The following is a 20,092-nucleotide window of genomic DNA, read 5'->3' on the forward strand; positions in this document are numbered from 1 at the left end:
TAACGTGATATGGACAGAGACAGTTATTACATCTTATTAACAGTCATTTTAAATCAGCTCAGCTGACATAAGAGAACAGTGGCTACCAGAGTAGCTGTGCTACACCTGTGCAGTGCTTCAGATAGTGACTATGACTAAGCAGCTTTGTAAAATGAATGAGATCCGATACCACTACAGCTACTGCACTGGCGAAGCTCACAAATAAAACACACAGTAATGCTCTTTTTTTATATTAATATATGTATTTATTGTTATTCATTTTGATATCATTTTTTAAATTTTAGGCTTTGTAAATATAGGCCCCCTGTGCATGGCCCTACCATCACAGCACATACATTGGCACAACAAGATGGGTGAGAAATAGAAATGATCTAATCACACAGTTTATCACACAATTCAAAGACAAGTAAGTAACTGTAACATGTTCAAACTTAATTGACCAAAATTAGCATTGTAGTAGGGTATGCCATAAGCAAAACATTATCATGATACATTCCAATATTAAATGGTCAAAGTATAAATAAAATTGAAAGAAAATGAAAGAAAAATCATAACATGTACAGCAGTTGAATAGCTCAGATGTGTGTGGTGAGATTCTCCATGAGGGTGCTACCGCGTCCAAAGCACAATGCTCTCCCTAGCAAATAAATAAAATAACCTCTGTTTTTAAATTAAAAAAACTGCTGACAATATAAAAATACATGGCATTGTAGTTCATTACATAAACCAACAATTTATATATAAAATATTATATTGACGTGTATAAAAATATGCTTAACAACTTCTTGAAAAGGGTAACAGCCATAAGCTTTTTTTTTGTCTGCCACTTCAGAACACACACTGTCAACCACAAAAATCCAACATATGTACAAACAATCAACTATTAGAGCAGTCAGAACGTCATTTCAACAACAATGGACTGTTTCACATAGCCTAACTATTTTTCTGACACGATTATAGGATAAGTGTAAAATTCAAGCAGTGCTGCATGGAAATTCATACTCCAAAATAAATTAAATAGAAAAGGAATTTTCATCAATTGAATTAAGTATCATAATGTCAGTGTATCTTTGGAGAAAGGGAGAGAGGATGGTGACGGAGACACGTTTTCAAACATTGTGTCACACCAACACCAGCGTAACAGTATTTCAGCCCACTTAGATAAAGGCCCAGTGCAGTCAAAAATGGGATTTAACTGTGTTTAAAAAAATATATTTCCACACTATGAGTTTGGAATTATACTGTAAAATTATGAAAATTATGATAATGCCCTTTTAGTGTAAGAGCTGGTTGACCAGACCGCCTGAAATTTCAGATTGTTTTGGTGGGATAGAGTTTTAGCCTGCCTGGTGGTAAATTACTTAATAGGCCAATAAGAGAGTTCAAATAACTAGGTTTCAGTTTTTCCCTCCACACTCAGACCACTCCCAGACAGTCCTAGCTAAAGTTTTGCTTGAGAAATTGCAATTGAAAACAATCACAGTAATTGTTACCCAGAAATGATTTGATATTGAGATAAAAACGGCTGCATTGGGCCTTTAATAACAAACACAGGCAGTGTGAGCTATCCTATAAAACAGAAAATCTACAACGAACATACAAACAGACGAAGCCAGGACAAGAGCCAGGGAATTCAATATTGAGAAATACAGCTTTGATATCAGTTAGTTGAGGCAGTGAGTAACAAAGCAGTAATGTGAGATAGATAAGCTACTGCACGTTGTCACACTGAATGATTCAGAGGACTGGTACTGCTGCTGCAAACTGTTGAACATTCAGCTGGATGTTGCCACTATAGTACTGTACTGTAGGTATGTGTCTTTGTTAGGCTGTTTCTTGACTAGAGGACAGTAAACTAATTTGGGGTAATTTCCATAGGAAGTGGTTTAATCCCTGGTGTCTCCTGTCCAGGCAGTGTCTAGCACAAGCTAAAGTCACCCCCTCTCCTCCTCCTCCTCCTCCTCCCCCCCTTACTCCCCCTCCTCCTCTTCCACCTCCTCCTCCCCTTACTCCCCTTCTTCCTCCTCCTCCCCCCCCTCCTCATCCTCCTCCTCCTCCCCCCTCCTCGTCCTCCTCCTCCTCCTCCACCTCCTCCTCCTCCCCCTCCTCCTTCTCCTCTGCCTCCACCACCACCTCCTCCTCCCCTTACTCCCCCTCCTCTAGGCTCAACATTTTGGGACAAGGACCTCTCTCACTCTCCATCGCATGGTAAAGTGCCATCTTCGCTGGCACGTGAGGGCAAGGCAGTACCCAGCTCATCCACACACCAACAGTGGCCACGCTGCATACCCTTGGAGGAGCGACACTGTGTTGTGTGACAGGATAGAGAAAGATAATATGTCATCATACCACATAACTATTGTCTGCATGCCCACAGCCTAGAGGGCCTGGAAGCAATGTTCTTTATCCAAAGCCATTTTTGGGCTGAATTGAATAGAGAGAGAGCATGCAATTGAAAAGAGGAATAAAAAAATATTGATTAACCTTTATTTAACTGGGCAAATCAGTTAAGAACAAATTCTTATTTACAACGACGGCCTACCCCAGCCAAACCCTAACGACGCTGGGCCAATTGTGCGCCGCCCTATGGGACTCCCAATCACGGCTGGTTGTGATACAGCCTGGAATTGAACCAGGGACTGAGGTGACGCCTCTAGCGCTGAGATGCAGTGCCTTAGACCGCTGCGCCACTCGGGAGCCCAAATAGCATGCCACTCTCTTGATCTCAAAAAACACATATACTATTCATACACAGGCAAATATTCACGTCAACAGCCGCGCTGCGCTATAACTACCTGCTTTTTCCTGTAGAAGCCCCGAGTGTCACAGTTGGGGATATAGATGTCACGATCAGACTGAAAGATAGTGAGCTCAATACCCCGCAGAACACTATTGAGCAGCTTGCGGCAGGGTGCCTAAAAAGAGGATACATTGATGAATACAGAAACTATACAGTCATAAATACAGCAACTATACATTGATAAATACAGTAACTACTGTATACAAGGAGAGAGCCTACATATTAAATGGCAGTAAGAGAAGCCCATGGTTGATGTTAGAAGACCCTTTCTAGCCTATTAGAGTAGCTACAACACATGTGGATATCATAGAAGATTGAGGTCACTGATGCAGCATGAAGCCAGAAGCAAAACATATTATATGTCACATAATATCATGTCATTATATAATGATATTGTTAAACAAGGACGGTCTCTTTCCAAGTCACTTAGACAGTGGTTTGAAGCAACTGTGTGACTATGTATGCAGTATCTGTCAAATTGTAGAAATAAATTCTATGTTGGGTTTGTGTTTCATTGCAGATCCACCTCCTCTCCTCTCCTCGTAAAGTGAAAAACCCAAGGCCGCCACAGTCGAGTCTAAACTTTACTGATTCACATCATGGTCTATTAGTTCTGCCGCATAGCAGCATACACATCATGCGCCATAATGTATGGCTTTAGAGCACTATATGTGGTACTGCTGTCGCTGTATCACCCAGACAGCACAGCAGCTTCAGTAATAACTCTCTCTACCCGACTCCTTCCATCATACAGTATCTATCTGTATGAATATGAATGCATTATGTAAGCAGCTCTACATATTTCTCAGATTTAAACAGGTGTGGGTAAATGTAAGTAGAAGTCATTATTAGCTTACTGCATCAAGTGGCTTAAGCAGGTACCGTACTTGGATAACACTTACCTTTTCTATTTCACCACTTTGTGAAGGATGTGGACCTATAGGAGAGAGCAGCACATTGCCATGAATACATTCAACCAGGGCATTACCAAGAACATTAAACCATCTCTGATATCAAAATATAAGTTAGAAGTGTTTTGCTTCAAGCTGTTGCTAGACACGAAGCATCAATCATATACAAGTGCAAGGCAGGAAATGTAACACCTGTATTGTATTTGAGGTTTAAAAAGGCGTCTGAAGATTGTAATATCCCTTACATTTAAAAAAAATTATCAACCACTACAGAAAATGTCCATGAATTATAATCCACATATAAAATCACATTTCCTGCTGCTGCAGGAGTATTTTCCTGCTGTAGCAAACTGGCTCAAATCAAGACCCTGCATCTTTACTGGACACAGTGATTCGGCTCTGAATTGATATTTCCTGTAGTATGTCCTTCCTAAGGAATCGCAGTGGCTTAGTCTGAACAGTAGATGGAGACCCCTAGCAATGAAAAGCATCATTATCTGACTCTAGGTGACAGTATAACACTCATTCTGTGCTGTCAATAAAATGCACAGATCACACCCTTGAAATGCATGCATGTACAGTACCATCACCGTACACATCCATATACATACACACCATATACATACACATACTTGCACACACATACTTACACAAGCTCCAACATACTGAAACACCTAAAGCGTTCCTCAAGTGTCTGTGCATCATAGTGTTGACTACATCTTTTTATTACATGACTGATGATAGGCTGTTCAATCCAACATTTGAGACTTCTAGTCCAACACTCTCTCAAATTAGATTTTTGTCACAAGACACCATGCAGTGGCACTGCAGCATAGAAATCAAGACCATGCAGCCTTTTCAAATTCATCTTTGGTGCCTGTCATGTATCTAACACTAAATGTCATACTCTTATAATAAAACAATACTAGCATTTATTTTTGGTGCACACCAACATAGCATACAATCCTCACACTGATGATAAGAGAATGTGTTTCTTACTTATCAGTCTTACCTGATAAGCTAAGCTGTAGTATAATTGCCCTAACATACACAACACAGAGCTGAATTTAATAATATTAGATGTGCCAGTGGTGTGTGTCTCAGTCTTACCTGTGGGGTGGGGCCTCTCCGTGGGACTGGTCCTGCTGTGCTTGGTGCAGAAGCCCCTGCCCTGCAGCAGCGCCTGGAGTGGGCTGTGTTCCTGAGGAGGGGGCACGCAGCGCAGCCCCTTGGCACAGCTCATGGTGTACACACCACAGGGCTCTCCCTGGGCCAACATGGATGTGCTGCCTGCTTGTCCAATATGGTCCCGGGGGGCCCGACCTGCCCCCAAAGATTCTCTACAAGAGGGACAACCCTTGTAGGGGCCCAAGCGGTTAGCCAGAATCCAAGATCCGCAGTGAGCAATCAGCAACAAGACAATAGTCGTTAAGTTAGAAAGGAGAGGCATTTTCTGTCCAGGTCTCAGGTTAAGCTCCACACACACACTCTCTCTCTCTTTCTCTCTCTGTCAGTCAACTGTGGCTGATGCTATTTCTGGATGTATATTTATCTCTTTCTCCTCTTTCTCTCTGTCCTCTCTCCGTCTCTTCAGCTTTGCTTGGTGCTTAGCCGGTTCAATCGTTAGGCAGCCAGGAGTCCCCTGCAGTGCCAGAGGAGACAAATTGAGATCGAGAGAGACACAGCAAAGCAGCAGCTTTTAAAGATCTGAAAGGCGGTGATAGAGAGGGAGAGAGAGAGCACAGTTATGACACCTTCAGGGGCTGGGACTCAGAGAGAGAGAGAGAGAGAGAGAGAGAGGGAGGGAGAGAGAGAGAGGGAGGAAGGCAGAGAGGGAGTAGAGAGTGGTGGGGGGGTGGATTATTTTCCTTTTGGAAATTAGCTAAATCTCCCCCACCCCTTCTTTTTCTACTGTTTATCAGCACACCCCCATAGACTGACCCCTTTCCATAGTAATGTTAAACATTTTACATGTACAAACAGTATACATGACAAAATATACACTTTCTCCCCATTATGCATTGATGTCAGGCAGACCATTCTGATCATATTTGCCATGGTAACAATTACGGCAAGGTATAGAATTGCATTCAGCTATACTGACTGCAATGTCTAGCTTTATGGGAGTTGTTCTAATACTCTTGTCAACCCTGACCACAGAAGAATACAGAATACTGCTTGGATCTCACAAAAGAGGTACTACATGAAAAAGTAACTGATAAATCAATTAAAACTACAACCACTGATCCAATTGCAGATAATTAAATAGATATTGAACTGTCCATGTACAGAAGAATGGTGAAAGTTAAAATAACCAAACAAATACCTTATTTTACCTCCTAAGTACAATGTAATAATGATCTACACAGATGTGTGCCAAATGTTAATTAAGAAAGGGTTCCAGAAGTAGAAGTGTTTTAATGTAAACTGATTGCCATGAAAAACACAATGTTTCAGAAGCTGGCATATCATGTACCACTTTGTGTAATACATGTGCAAAACTATAACCCATTGGAGTTTGCTGGATCTTTTCCAGATCAAACAATGTTGGATGAATTGGTATCGTTCCACTAGGGGGATTATCCCACCTCCTGCCAAACTATAGTGAACGTGAATTGAGACCAGGGATGACAGATCTTGATAATGGCAGGACTGGGTATTTAACACATTGTAACCGTTTCGTAGAACGTAGTTTAGTGAACTTTCATAAGAGGTTGTCTTGATTTCTCAGCAGTCTTTTTACAAACTCGAGAATATGTGTGGACTAAATCATATAAAGAAGTTATTCAGTCTTGAGGGGACAGTAGATGGTAGATTCTGATTTTCTTGCCCATGCTGCCATTGTTTGTATTGGAAGAGGCATCCACTGGATAATTAAGGAGGACTTGCTTGAGCTGGAATGTACATACTGACTGTAAGAGGGAAAGGCTGTGTCAGGCATGCAGCTACTAATAATGCAATCCATCTATGCACTCAACCGTTTAAGATTTGCTTCACGGGCGCCATCTTCAAGAGATCACTCACTCTCACCCATCCTGAGCCTCAAACCTCTTCATACCACTTACAGTTCCATTGTATGTAGTAAAAAAAGATGATCTATGTGTTTTTAGAGTTGTGATTAAAGTAGGCATAGAATAACAATTGATATGGGGCTATAATGTAGATCACAGTTAATTTGATAAGCCAGCCTTAGCTGGAGGATCATAGAGCAGAGATTTAGATTGACGCATTAGAATTAGAATGACTCTAATGAACCAATAGAATTACAATGGCTAATTCTATTTCTAAGTGTTAGAGCCCCATAGGTTAGAAATCCACTCTTATCCAGGCCACCTATCTCATAGTGTTGGGTGCTATAGTTTGTCTGAGGTCACTACCATGAAGGAGGTTCCTGTAAGGACAATAAACTGTTGTCATGAGGCAACATCAACAAAACGATATCAAAAGACAAATGACCATTTCAGAGAGCATTAACCAGGAATTAAAAAGATGTTGATCTAACAACATTGAAATTGTAATGGCAATGCACCACTAAAATAAGGGCACATATATACATGATTGGCTCTTGACCAACCTGCTGGACCACCTGCTGTATCTTAGTTCAAAATTCTATCTAGAACACAGCGGCAGGTCAATACTTCCCAAAGCTCCGGAACCCATAGACATTCACAAACTAGACTACATCGCAATAGTTCCGGAACCCCACTTGGTGAAAACCTTCTTGGTCGTCAGCCGCCTGGTGTTATTATTAGGAATGATTAATCTTGGCACTAAGAACAGAAATCACCTGCCGTCTTGTGTTCCCATCAATGCTAGCTACAGGAGCTACAGCCCTAGCTAGTTTGTTTCCACATGTTCTGTCAGGAGAAAGTTCCAAGAGACACGCCAGACCAATGGGGGCTCTTTTTTTCCACACTCCCTGGATTACTCATTTTTCCTCCCACCTTCTACCCCCACCCCTCTCAGGTGTCTGTTGAGTCAGATGTAGGCTACTCCTATTATTTCCTCCTCTCACAAAATATAGACTACAATGACTGCATGCCCTCCACACTTTTCAACCACCTAATGCTACAGTATCTGGGAAACTCCATTTGTGTCCAAGGCCTATGGTAGCAAACAGTTTTCCCATAGGGTAAATCAAGAGCACAAGTCAGTCACTAGCTCAGATAGTGAGATACTGTGTCCAGGACAATTCATATTGTGGGAACAACTATTTACAATATCTCATTGGTTCCTTTTATCAGGGAGTACCACTGCCTCTTGAAACACGTCTCTGTACACAGACAGACCTATTCGATATCACAAAATATGATTTTATGATTCTGATGTGGAATTGGTTTCACAGCTTGTCAGTCTTTCTCATGTCTAGCTTTGATTGGCTCACTGAAGTTACCGGTGTCTGATGTCAGTAGGAAGCGCCATACATTTGCAACGTTTTTCTACTGTAAAGTTTTGGAGTCTTACCAAATGAATACAAGTGCCTTTGAATTAATTATTTAAACACATACTGGACAAATGGTAAGAAATTCACAAGAATAGTGGTATGCTGTGTAGCCACCGCTCTAGCAAGTGAGTTCACAAGCCAGTAACGTTAGTAGCTAGGGAATCTATTTGTCCGATGTGAGCTAGCTAGCTAGTATGCTACGTAGGTAACGTTAGCTACTGAAGCGTTGCTCAAATTGTTTTGCTAATACCGGTAACGTTAGCCACTAGCTAAATAGCTTAGGTTAAATTGATATACACCTTTATGGGGTTAGTGTTCCCACACAGCCATATCTCCATGTTGCGCTTGTTTACGGAAAATATGAGGCGACCACCTCTGCTAATTAGCTATCTAGCTGGCTCCAAACACCCGTGTGCAAGTTTGACTTTGGAAGTTTAGTTTCGTTGGCTGGGGGCATTCATAGCTGTATGGACCTGTGCAAAACTACTAGAGTAAGTGCCTAATTTATTTAAAGGATTCTTTCTCGCTGATGAAAGATAAGGGCCATATGTTTCGAAAGCCATATCGCAAGGGATGATTATTGACGTTCCTAAAAGTTGAACAAAGCGTCGAGATTGAAGTTCACATGAGCTTTGTCGTGGGCGACGCTAATGCCTGAAAACTAGGGAGAAGGCAGAATGCTTGATAGAGTTTTCAATAGCTAAGGGTTTCCCAAACTCGGTGCGAATTATACCATGACATTCTCTATAGAGTGCACGCGCTTAGCATGAACACAAGTCATTATATTGTATTCTGATTGTCAAACAAACCATTTAAAGAAGTGCATGTTAGTTCACTCCAAAATAATTACAGCATCCAAACTGCATGTAGCCTATACTCGCGCCATTTGATGAATGGAAATAGACATCTGTTACAAAACACAAAGTGTGCCTAATGTCATTCAGTGATTGACATTGATTAGGCCTACATTAAATGATGTGTATTGTATGACAAATGTACCTTTTTTGTAGCCTGAAAAGTCGGGACACCTGAAATGGGGCTGAAACTGTTCCAGGAAAACAGGATGGAAACCCTAACACATATGGTCAATTTACTAGGCTAGTAGTCTACAATGTGTATTACCATGAACTTCTAACAGGCCTACCGTTAGCCAGTGATGTAGTGGTAAAACAAGTGGTGGGTAAACTCTGATTGCTGGTCACAGTAAAAAAAAACTAAAACACTCCCAATAGTTCAATGCATTTATCAGACAAAGGTGTGTCATCATCATTTACTTGTGTTTACCCTCCACTAGGCTTAAAAAAAGTGTATATATATATTTCACCTTTAAAGAGGTAGGCTAGTTGAGAACAAGTTCTCATTTACAACTGCGACCTGGCCAAGATAAAGCAAAACAGTGCGTCAAAAACAACAGAGTTACACATGGGATAAACAAATGTACAGTCAATAACACAATAGAAAAATGTGTATACAGTGTGCTCAAATGAAGTAAGGTAATAAATAGGCCAATAGGGGCGAAGTAATTACAATTTAGAAATTTACACTGGAGTGATATATGTGCAGATAAGGATGTGCAAGTAGAAGTAATGCAATTATTATTTTAAAATATGGGGATGAGGTAGGTAGTTGATTGGATGGGCTATTTACAGGTGGGCTGGGCTGTGTACAGCTGCAGCGATCGGTAAGCTGCTCTGACAGCTGACGCTTAAAGTTAGTGAGGGAGATATATACAGTGGGGCAGAAGTATTTAGTCAGCCACCAATTGTGCAAGTTCTCCCACTTGAAAAGATGAGAGGCCTGTAATTTTCAACAAAGGTACACTTCAACTATGACAGACAAAATTAGAAGAAAAAAATCCAGAAAATCACATTGTAGGATTTTTAATGAATTTATTTGCAAATTATGGTGGAAAATAAGTATTTGGTCAATAACAAAAGTTTATCTCAATACTTTGTTATATACCCTTTGTTGGCAATGACAGAGGTCAAATGTTTTCTGTAAGTCTTCACAAGGTTTTCACACACTGTTGCTGGTATTTTGGCCCATTCCTCCATGCAGATCTCCTCTAGAGCAGTGATGTTTTGGGGCTGTTGCTGGGCAACACAGACTTTCAACTCCCTCCAAAGATTTTCTATGGGGTTGAGATCTGGAGACTGGCTAGGCAACTCCAGGACCTTGAAATGCTTCTTACGAAGCCACTCTTTCGTTGCCCGGGCGGTGTGTTTGGGATCATTGTCATGCTGAAAGACCCAGCCACGTTTCATCTTCAATGCCCTTGCTGATGGAAGGAGGTTTTCACTCAAAATCTCACGATACATGGTCCCTTTGCAGATAAACAGCCCCAAAGCATGATGTTTCCACCCCCATGCTTCACAGTAGGTATGGTGTTCTTTGGATGCAACTCAGCAATCTTTGTCCTCCAAACACGACGAGTCGAGTTTTTACCAAAAAGTTATATTTTGGTTTCATCTGACCATATGACATTCTCCCAATCTTCTTCTGGATCATCCAAATGCTCTCTAGCAAACTTCAGACGGGCCTGGATGTAATGGCTTAAGCAGGGGGACACGTCTGGCACTGCAGGATTGGAGTCCCTGGTGGCGTAGTGTGTTACTGATGGTAGTCTTTGTTACTTTGGTCCCAGCTCTCTGCAGGTCATTCACTAGGTCCCCCCGTGTGGTTCTGGGATTTTTGCTCACCGTTCTTGTGATCATTTTGACCCCACGGGGTGAGATCTTGCGTGGAGCCCCAGATCGAGGGAGATTGTCAGTGGTCTTGTATGTCTTCCATTTCCTAATAATTGCTCCCACAGTTGATTTCTTCAAACCAAGCTGCTTACCTATTGCAGATTCAGTCTTCCCAGCCTGGTGCAGGTCTACAATTTTGTTTCTGGTGTCTTTTGACAGCTCTTTGGTCTTGGCCATAGTGGAGTTTGGAATGTGACTTTTTGAGGTTGTGGACAGGTGTCTTTATACTGATAACAAGTTCAAACAGGTGCCATTAATACAGGTAACGAGTGGAGGACAGAGGAGCCTCTTAAAGAAGTTGTTACAGGTCTGTGAGAGCCAGAAATCTTGCTTGTTTGTAGGTGACCAAATACTTATTTTCCACCATAATTTGCAAACAAATTCATAAAAAATCCTACAATGTGGTTTAATGGAATTTTTTTCCTCATTTTGTCTGTCATAGTTGAAGTGTACCTATGATGAAAATGACAGGCCTCATTGTTTTAAGTAAGGAGAACTTGCACAATTGGTGGCTGACTAAATACTTTTTTGCCCCACTGTATTTACCACTACATTTTAAACAAATAGGAGAATGGTTAAATTAGCATTATTTAGAGACACCCCAAAGTTTGACTTTTGTTGCGTTTAAGGGAGCTAGAGTCTCATTCAGGGGATCTGAGCCCCTCCTGGCTCCCCTGTAATTTGCACCTTGCTCACCTAGGTTTCTACCAATTAGCTTCCAAGTAGAGAATTTGACTCACCCTTTCACCCCTCCCTCAAATACAGGGGTAACCAACCCATCTTCTGGAAAGCTACTGAGTGTGCTGGTTTTTACACTAGCCCTACCTGAACTCACTGGATTTAGCCAATCCTGACCTCAAGTCAAGATGGATGACATCAACCTACACTACAGGTTCCTGAACTGGAGGAGGAGGATCAGAGACGTGCGTGCTGTACGCTTTCAGGAGCGCTATAAAAGAATGCTGAAGAATGGAGACACACTCAGGTGAGCCTGTTATGAGTGGCAAGAGGGTTCCCAGCGGACCCACAAGTTTGAAATGTCATCACAACGAGATTTGCAATTAATTCTGGTTGTAAACTGGTTGAAGATTATAACTCTCCCCATGCCCATGTATTAGGCTACACATTGACAGTGCCTTCAGAAAGTATTCACACACCTTAACTTTGACATTTTGTTGTGTTACAGCCTGCATTTAAAATTGATTAAATTTAGATGTTTTTCACTGGCCTACACACCAATACTCCATAATGTCAAAGTGGAATTATGTATTAATTCAAAATGAAATGTCGTAAGTATTTTAACCCCTTTGTTACGGCAAGCCTAAATAAGTTTAAATTTGCTTAACAAGTCACATAAGTTGCATGGATTCATGCAACTTAGTAGTGTTTAACATTATTTTTTAATGGCTACCTCATCTCTGTACCCAACATATAAACTCAGCAAAAAAAGAAACGTCCTCTCACTGTCAACTGCGTTTATTTTCAGCAAACTTAACATGTGTAAATATTTGTATGAACATAACAAGATTCAACAACTGAGACATAAACTGAACAAGTTCCACAGACATGTGTCTAGCAGAATTGGAATAATGTGTCCCTGAACAAAGGGGGAGAGTTTCAAAATCAAAGTAGCAGTCAGTATCTGGTGTGGCCACCAGTTGCATTAAGTACTGCAGTGCATCTCCTCATGGACTGCACCAGATGTGCTAGTTCTTGCTGTGAGATGTTACCCCACTCTTCCACCAAGGCACCTGCAAGTTCCCTGACATTTCTGGGGGGAATGGCCCTAGCCCTCACCCTCCGATTCAACAGGTCCCAGACATGCTCAATGGGATTGAGATCCGGGCTCTTTGGTGGCCATGGCAGAACACTGACATTCCTGTCTTGCAGGAAATCGCACACAGATCAAGCAGTATGGCTGGTGGTATTGTCATGCTGGAGGGTCATGTCAGGATGTCATGTCAGGATGAGCCTGCAAGAAGGGTACCACATGAGGGAGGAGGATGTCTTCTCTGTAACGCACAGATGTCTTAAGTTTTGAGGGAGTCTGCAATTGGCATGCTGACTGCAGGAATGTCTACTAGAACTGTTGCCAGAGAATTGAATGTTCATTTCTCTACCATAAGCTGCCTCCAAATTTGGCAGTACATCCATCCGGCCCACAACCACATGTATGTTTTTTTTATAAAAATAAAAAACTTTATTTAACTAGGCAAGTCAGTTAAGAACAAATTCTTATTTTCAATGACTGCCTAGGAACGGTGGGTTAACTCCTTGTTCAGGAGCAGAACGACAGATTTTTACATTGTCAGCTTGGGGATTCGATCTTGCAACCTTTCGGTTACTAGTCCAACTACTAGGCTACCTGCAGCCCCGCATAGGGAGTGGCAGTGGTGTGTGTGGGGGGGGCAAATAGTCTGGGGAGCCATTTGACTAGATGTTCAGGAGTCTTATGGCTTGGTGGTAGAAGCTGTTTAGAAGCCTCTTGCACCTTGGCGCTCCGGTACCGCGTAGCAGAGCGAACAGTCTATGACTAGGGTGGTGTCACGAACCGGCTCAAAGCCTGTAACAAAGGGAGACAACGTGGAGATAAGGAGTAGCAAAATATATATTTATTAACTAAAGCAACTAAGTATAATATACAATGGTGTGTGTAATCAGTAATCAGTAGTGTAAGTGAGTGTTTTGCATGCATGAATGTGATAATGCAGGGTGTTGAAAGGTGCCAAAGCAAACAAACAAAAGGCCACCAAGAACCACAACACAATCTACAAAGGTGTCTGCATGGAGAGAGTCTCCTCCATGAATGTGGAAGAGGTCGATTTATCCTGGGAGACACCTGGCCCAGGTGTTTCCCATGTAGCTGACGACCCTCCCAACTCCGCCCACCGGCATCCTAATAAGGAAACAAGAACAAAGACAGAATACGGCAGACAGAGTGGGAGGGTCGTCACATTCCCCCCCATAAAACCGGGGACCAACAAGGACCCCGGAACAACATACCAGCCTCCCGCGTCCCAAATTGACACAGGCCTCCCGCGTCCCAAATTGACACAGGACTCCCGCGTCCCAAATTGACACAGGCCTTCCGCGTCCCAAATTGACACAGGCCTCCCGCGTCCCAAATTGACACAGGCCTCCAGAGTCCCAAATTGACACAGGCCTCTGCGTCCCAAATTGACGAGGGGTTATGTGTTCACACCTCCACCTGCACCAACCAACCTCCTCCTCCCCAGACCTCAGCAACCTTTGTGCATAGGAAGCAATATTTTAAGAGGAAAGAAGAACACAAGACCAGGAGGGAACAGACAGGAAAGATAGAACATGACAACCCGAAACGATGGTCAGTCACGTAAACATTCAGGAACATGGCACAAAAGACCAACAGCTACAAACTCCAACGAAAAGAACATCAGGGTCCTTCTTAATTTTTACAACTCCCAACGATTCATAGTCACTTCCAACGATTCATAGTCACTTCCAACGATTCATAGATTTCACGTGCCCTACTCGTCAGTGGCACCTGCCAATAGCCTTTTAACAGGTCAAATTTGCTCACAAACTTAGCTGCACCGACTTGATCAACACAGTCCTCCATCCGAGGAAGAGGAAATGAATCTGGCTTTGTGACACTGTTTACCTTACGGTAGTCCGTACAAAAACGGTTTGTTCCATCCGGTTTACTGACCAAGATACAGGGAGAAACCCAACTGGAGAAAGAAGGCTCTGCTATCTTACTCTCCAGCATGTACTTGACCTCAGCATCCAGACAACGTAGTTTCTCTGAAGAAACTCTATAGAACCGCTGACGAATGGGGTCAGCACCTCCAATGTCAATATCATGTTCTATTAAGTTTGTATGTGTAGGTGTATCAGAAAACAAACCTGGAAATCTCTGAATCAGACCAACCATCTCTTTCCGCCCATCAACAGGTAGGTGAGTGAGAAGACTGTCTAAAATATCCAGTGTTTCTGAATTTTTTAATCTACCCTGCAATATACAATCGTCAGGACCAGGAACATCTTCCTCCTCATGCACAGATCTAGCAAGACAAGAACCCAAGGAAACAACGGTATCAGCCAAAAGAACAGGTTTTACCGTCCTCTGTAGAATCCCACTGTTCAGTCTCAGAGGAAGGTGCATAATAGGGTTTTAACAGATTTACATGGCACAGCTGGTGTGCTTTCCTCCGTTCTGGAGTGGCAACTAGATAATTTTTGCTCAGTGTACTGGCGCACCACTGTATATGGACCTTGAAACTTGGCTTGAAAAGGAGAACCAACAATTGGCAGCAGAGCAAGAACCTGGTCACCTGGACTAAAGTGACGAGGCTCAGTTCGGCGATCAAATATGCCCTTCATCCTCTCCTGTGAAGATGATAACTTCTCTTTAGCCATTTCACCAGCGGCGTACAGCCGTCGCCGGAAATCACACACATACGATAACAGGGACTGAGGAGGCTCGGGAGACTTCCAGTCATCCTGGAGAACAGATAAAAGTCCACGCACCCTATGTCCAAACACAAGGTCATTTGGACTGAAACCTGTGCTCTCCTGTGAAACTTCCCTTGCGGCTAACAGTAACCAAGGCAACCCCTCCTCCCAATCCTTATCCATCTCAGTACAATAAGCTCTCAACAAAGACTTAAGTGTTTGATGGAAACGTTCCAGTGCTCCTTGACTTTGCGCGTGATAGGCGCTAGACAAATTGTGTTTAATATGGAGCTGTTGAAGAACCTGACCAAACAGATTAGAGGTAAAATTAGATCCTTGATCACTCTGAATGACCTTAGGGATTCCAAACAATGAGAGAAACTGAGTCAAAGCTTTTAACACCGATTTAGTTGTGATAGATCGGAGAGGATAGGCAGCAGGAAACCTAGTGGTCTGACACATCACAGTGAACAGGTAACTGCTACCCTTTTAGAACGAGGCAGAGGACCCACACAGTCAATAATCAGATACTCAAAAGGTTGGCTGAGTACAGGAATAGGAAACAATGGTACTGGTTTAATAGCTTGATTAGGCTTACCAGTTAATTGACAGGTGTGACAAGTTTTGATAAAATCAGAAACATCCCTCTTTAATCTAGGCCAAAAGAAATGTCTTAATATGCGATTGTAGGTTTTCCTCACCCCCATATGTCCAGCCACGTCGCTGTGAGAAGTTTCCAACACCAACTCACGAAGCTTAACTGGTACAACAACCTGACTAATTGCCTCCCCCAGAAAAACACTATCATGAGACACCCACTTTCTCATCAGGACATCCTCTTGGAGAAAATAGCCATGGGCGACATCTCCCAACTGTTCTATAGGCACAATTTGATCACGCAACTCTTCCAACGTGGGGTCATCCCGTTGCGCCTTGATTAGATCTGAGCGGGTTACAGATAACGGGATAACAGGGAAAACAGTGACATACTTTGTATTATTATCATTAGTCGGCGCAGTGACCAGTTCGCCACGGCTCATAGAACGTGTCACTGCACACGCAGAGAACACCTCTGGGAAACTCTGTACACTCTCATCAGGAATCCCAACAAATGACGGCTTAGTGGAAACCACTAGAGATGGAAACACGACAGGCCATACACGCTCACCAGCCAAGTTATTCCCAAGGATAACATCGATACCCTCAATAGGCAACGAAGGACGCACACCCACAACAACTTCACCCTGCACCAGCCCACAATCCAACATCAGTTTATGCAATGGAACTGACAGAGTGTTCAAACCTATTCCCCTAATTAGAACACTATTCCCCGAATCAGTCTCAGCAGAAAAGGGTAACACAGACTCCAACACAAATGATTCAGAGGCACCTGTGTCTCTCAGGATCTTCACTGGCACTAGGTCTTTACTTCCTAACATAGACACAAAACCTTCCGTAATGAAAGGTAAATAGTCTGGATCAATATGGACTTTCACATTCTCCTGGGCCTGAGGAAATGAGTCATGAATGAACTGATGTGGAACAGGTGCAGCTAATGCAGTAGGCTTAGATTTAGCGTAAGCACCCTTTGACCTGAGAAGTGGACATTCGTTTTTCCAATGACCTGAACCTTGACAGTAGTGACACTCCTGCCCAAAGTCAGCTTTACCATGGGAGTCAGGTTCAACCCTAGTTGAATAGAACTCTGCCGGAGAACCAAAGTATCTCGGTGAGCGAAGCCCAAATCTATCCGAACGCCCCCACTCTTTCCGAATACGGGGCTCTGCAAAGACACTTTTGTGAGTCAACACATACTCGTCCGCCAAAACCGCAGCTTCAGCAACATTCTTTACTTTCTGTTCATTAATATACGTGGCAATACGATTAGGAATTGTGTCCTTAAATTGCTCTAACATAATCAGATCACACAGCCCTTGGAAAGTCACAACTGCAGAGGCGGAACACCAGCGATTAAACTGTAAAGATAACTGTCGCGCAAACTCAACATGAGTCTGGTTATCATCCCTTTTTAAAGTTCTAAATCGTTGGCGGTAAGCCTCAGGGACCAATTCATAAATCTGTAACACAGCTGTTTTAACTTTATCATAACTGGCACTGTCGTGTACACTAAGAGCTGAATATGCTTCCTGCGCTTTACCAGTCAGCACACACTGCAACATTAAAGTGCGGTCAGAATCAGGCCAACTCCTAGCGTCAGCAACCCGCTCAAACAACGAAAAGAATGTCTCGGGGTCCCTTTCATTAAACCGAGGCAATAACCGTAAGTTCCCAACAATATCAAATGTCTCTGGGGCAGGTCCAAAAGCGGAACTACCCCTAGGTAAATCTGGGTCACCTTCCCAAAACAAACTCTCCCCTGAGATCTTTCCTTCCCTAACCAACTCTATACGTTTTTGTTGCAACTTGATTTTAGCACGCTCCATTTCTTGTTTAAATGCCAATTCCTTTTCATATTTTACACGATCATGCTCTAGCTTCTCACGATCATGCTCCCGATCATGCTCTCTCTTCTCACGATCATGCTCCAGCTGTAACAAAAGCAGTTCTTTCTGCTGTTCAAAAAGAAGGCTACTAGGACTAACCGATGGAATGGCCATTGTAACGTTATGGGGAGACGACAAATCCTCAGCAGAGGCTGGCCCGGTGGTAACTTCAAGAATACCACTCTCCATCAGATTGGCCTTCAATATCAACCTAATAGAATTCTTTAGACGTTTATCACTAATCTCAACCTTGTAGTGTTCCGCGACCTTTAACAGCTGTTCTTTCGTACCTAAATCTAACAATTCGTCCGATGGAGAGCGAATGAACTTATCTACATAAGACTCCATAATCACACAAAAAAAAATTCTCGCTCTTCCCTTCTGCTGAGCACACCAGACCACAACCCGAGAATTGACAATCACCCTGAGCACCACAGAAGAGAAATGAGATACGGAGCTTCCCCAAAACCTACAATAACTCAACCCTAGTCTTCGTGCAGATTTGCGGTGGGAATTTACGCACTGTATCCCGCTGGCAAGGAAATAGAACTCCCCAGCATGCTGGCAAATTCCACCAAGCCACGGATGTGCCCCCGAGACAACTGCTCAGTCCACAGACACCACACAAAAATAACAAACATGCCCAACATATTCCAAAAAATGAAACACGTCGCTAAACCTATCAGGGGAAAAAGGCTATAGCTCCGGGTAGCAAGTTCCACTACCCTACCCAAATCTCCCACCGAGGTACACAGCAGATTACTCACCTCAGACTAACGTCCCAACAGAAAGTAGAACAAGAGTTCAGGCTAGGCAGGGCCTGGAAACTAACCATTATACTCTCTCCAACGCAGCACACAAACCAAACAACAAAGGCAACCAATACTGGGCCTGTAACGGTTTTCTAATGGTGAAGGAGAGTCGGACCAAACTGCAGCATGTAGATTTCGATCCATGTTTAATAAAACAACGTAACACGAATCTAAATACAATTACTACAAAAAACAATAAACGTAAAGAAAACCGAAACAGCCTATACTGGTGTAACCTAACCTAGACGGGAACAAGGACACTAAGGACAATCACCCACAATACAACCAAAGAATATGGCTGCCTAAATATGGTTCCCAATCAGAGACAACGATAACCACCTGCCTCTGATTGAGAACCACTCCAGACAGCCATAGACTTTCCTAGAACACCCTACTAAGCTACAATCCCACTAACATACACACCAAAACCCCCAGACAAAACACACCACAATACAAAAACTCCATGCCACACCCTGGCCTGACCCAATACATAAAGATAAACACAAAATACTTAGACCAGGGCGTGACAGAACCCCCCCCCCCCTAAGGTGCGGACTCCCGAACGCACCTCAACACAATAGGGAGGGTCCGGGTGGGCGTCTGTCCATGGTGGCGGTTCCGGCGCGGGACGTGGACCCCACTCAGTTAATGTCTTAGTCCCTCTTCCTCGCGTCCCTGGATAGTCCACCCTCGCCGCCGACCATGGCCTAGTAGTCCTCACCCAGAACCCCACTGGACTGAGGAGCAGATCGGGACTGAAGGACAGCTCGGGACTGAGGCAGCTCGGGAGTGAGGGGAAGCTCGGGAGTGAGAGGAAGCTCGGGAGTGAGAGAAAGCTCGGGAGTGAGAGAAAGCTCGGGAGTGAGAGAAAGCTCGGGAGTGAGAGGAAGCTCGGGAGTGAGATAGATCTACCAGATCCTGGCTGGCTGGTGGTCTCAGCAGATCCTGGCTGACTGGCAGATCCTGGCTGACTGGCGGATCCTGGCCGACTGGCAGATCTGGAAGAACCTGGTTGACTGGCAGATCTGGAAGAACCTGGTTGACTGGCAGATCTGGAAGAACCTGGTTGACTGGCAGGTCTGGAAGAACCTGGTTGACTGGCAGATCTGGAAGAACCTGGTTGACTGGCAGATCTGGAAGAACCTGGTTGACTGGCAGATCTGGAAGAACCTGGTTGACTGGCAGATCTGGAAGAACCTGGTTGACTGGCAGATCTGGAAGAGTCTGGTTGACTGGCAGATCTGGAAGAGTCTGGTTGACTGGCAGATCTGGAAGAACCTGGTTGACTGGCAGATCTGGAAGAGTCTGGTTGACTGGCAGATCTGGAAGAGTCTGGTTGACTGGAAGAGTCTGGCTGACTGGCAGATCTGGCAGAGTCTGGCTGACTGGCAGATCTGGCAGATCCTGGCCGACTGGTGCTACTGGCAGATCCTGGCCGAC

The 20,092-nt window shown here is 43.5% G+C and overlaps 2 protein-coding genes across 4 annotated transcripts in view; one reads left to right on the forward strand and one right to left on the reverse strand.

Annotated features, from left to right (window-relative positions):
• Positions 1-2,139: 2,139 nt before the first annotated feature.
• On the reverse strand, positions 2,140-5,983 carry igfbp6b (insulin-like growth factor binding protein 6b). Its single transcript, XM_029622583.2, has 4 exons — positions 4,822-5,983; positions 3,703-3,737; positions 2,796-2,915; positions 2,140-2,305 (listed from the first exon to the last, which is right to left on the reverse strand). The coding sequence occupies exons 1-4, from the start codon at positions 5,159-5,161 to the stop codon at positions 2,192-2,194; spliced, it is 609 nt and encodes a 202-aa protein (XP_029478443.1). The 5' UTR covers positions 5,162-5,983; the 3' UTR covers positions 2,140-2,191.
• A 2,138-nt stretch (positions 5,984-8,121) lies between these two features.
• spryd3 (SPRY domain containing 3) overlaps positions 8,122-20,092 on the forward strand; it is a 104,877-nt gene continuing 92,906 nt past the window's right edge. For 2 of the 3 annotated variants that reach the window (XM_029622580.2, XM_029622582.2), the window contains exons 1-2: positions 8,122-8,229; positions 11,668-11,887. In XM_029622580.2, coding sequence (XP_029478440.1) covers positions 11,769-11,887 — 119 coding nt within the window. In that variant the 5' untranslated portion in view covers positions 8,122-8,229; positions 11,668-11,768. Of the gene's footprint in view, positions 8,230-8,507; positions 8,647-11,667; positions 11,888-20,092 lie in introns of those variants that run through there. The other variant, XM_029622581.2, reaches the window with a different exon arrangement.

Source organism: Oncorhynchus nerka, linkage group LG20, assembly GCF_034236695.1.
Source record: "Oncorhynchus nerka isolate Pitt River linkage group LG20, Oner_Uvic_2.0, whole genome shotgun sequence".
NCBI classification, from domain to species: Eukaryota; Metazoa; Chordata; class Actinopteri; order Salmoniformes; family Salmonidae; genus Oncorhynchus; species Oncorhynchus nerka.

What these genes read in the sequence shown, in the direction of transcription:
- igfbp6b (XM_029622583.2), bottom strand. Translation starts at nt 5,161, where the DNA reads ATGCCTCTCCTTTCTAACTTAACGACTATTGTCTTGTTGCTGATTGCT. An exon ending in AAAGTGGTGAAATAGAAAAG is followed by an intron (nt 2,916 to 3,702) that starts GTAAGTGTTATC and finishes TCCTCTTTTTAG; the next exon opens with GCACCCTGCCGCAAGCTGCT. An exon ending in GCTTCTACAGGAAAAAGCAG is followed by an intron (nt 2,306 to 2,795) that starts GTAGTTATAGCG and finishes CACACAACACAG; the next exon opens with TGTCGCTCCTCCAAGGGTAT.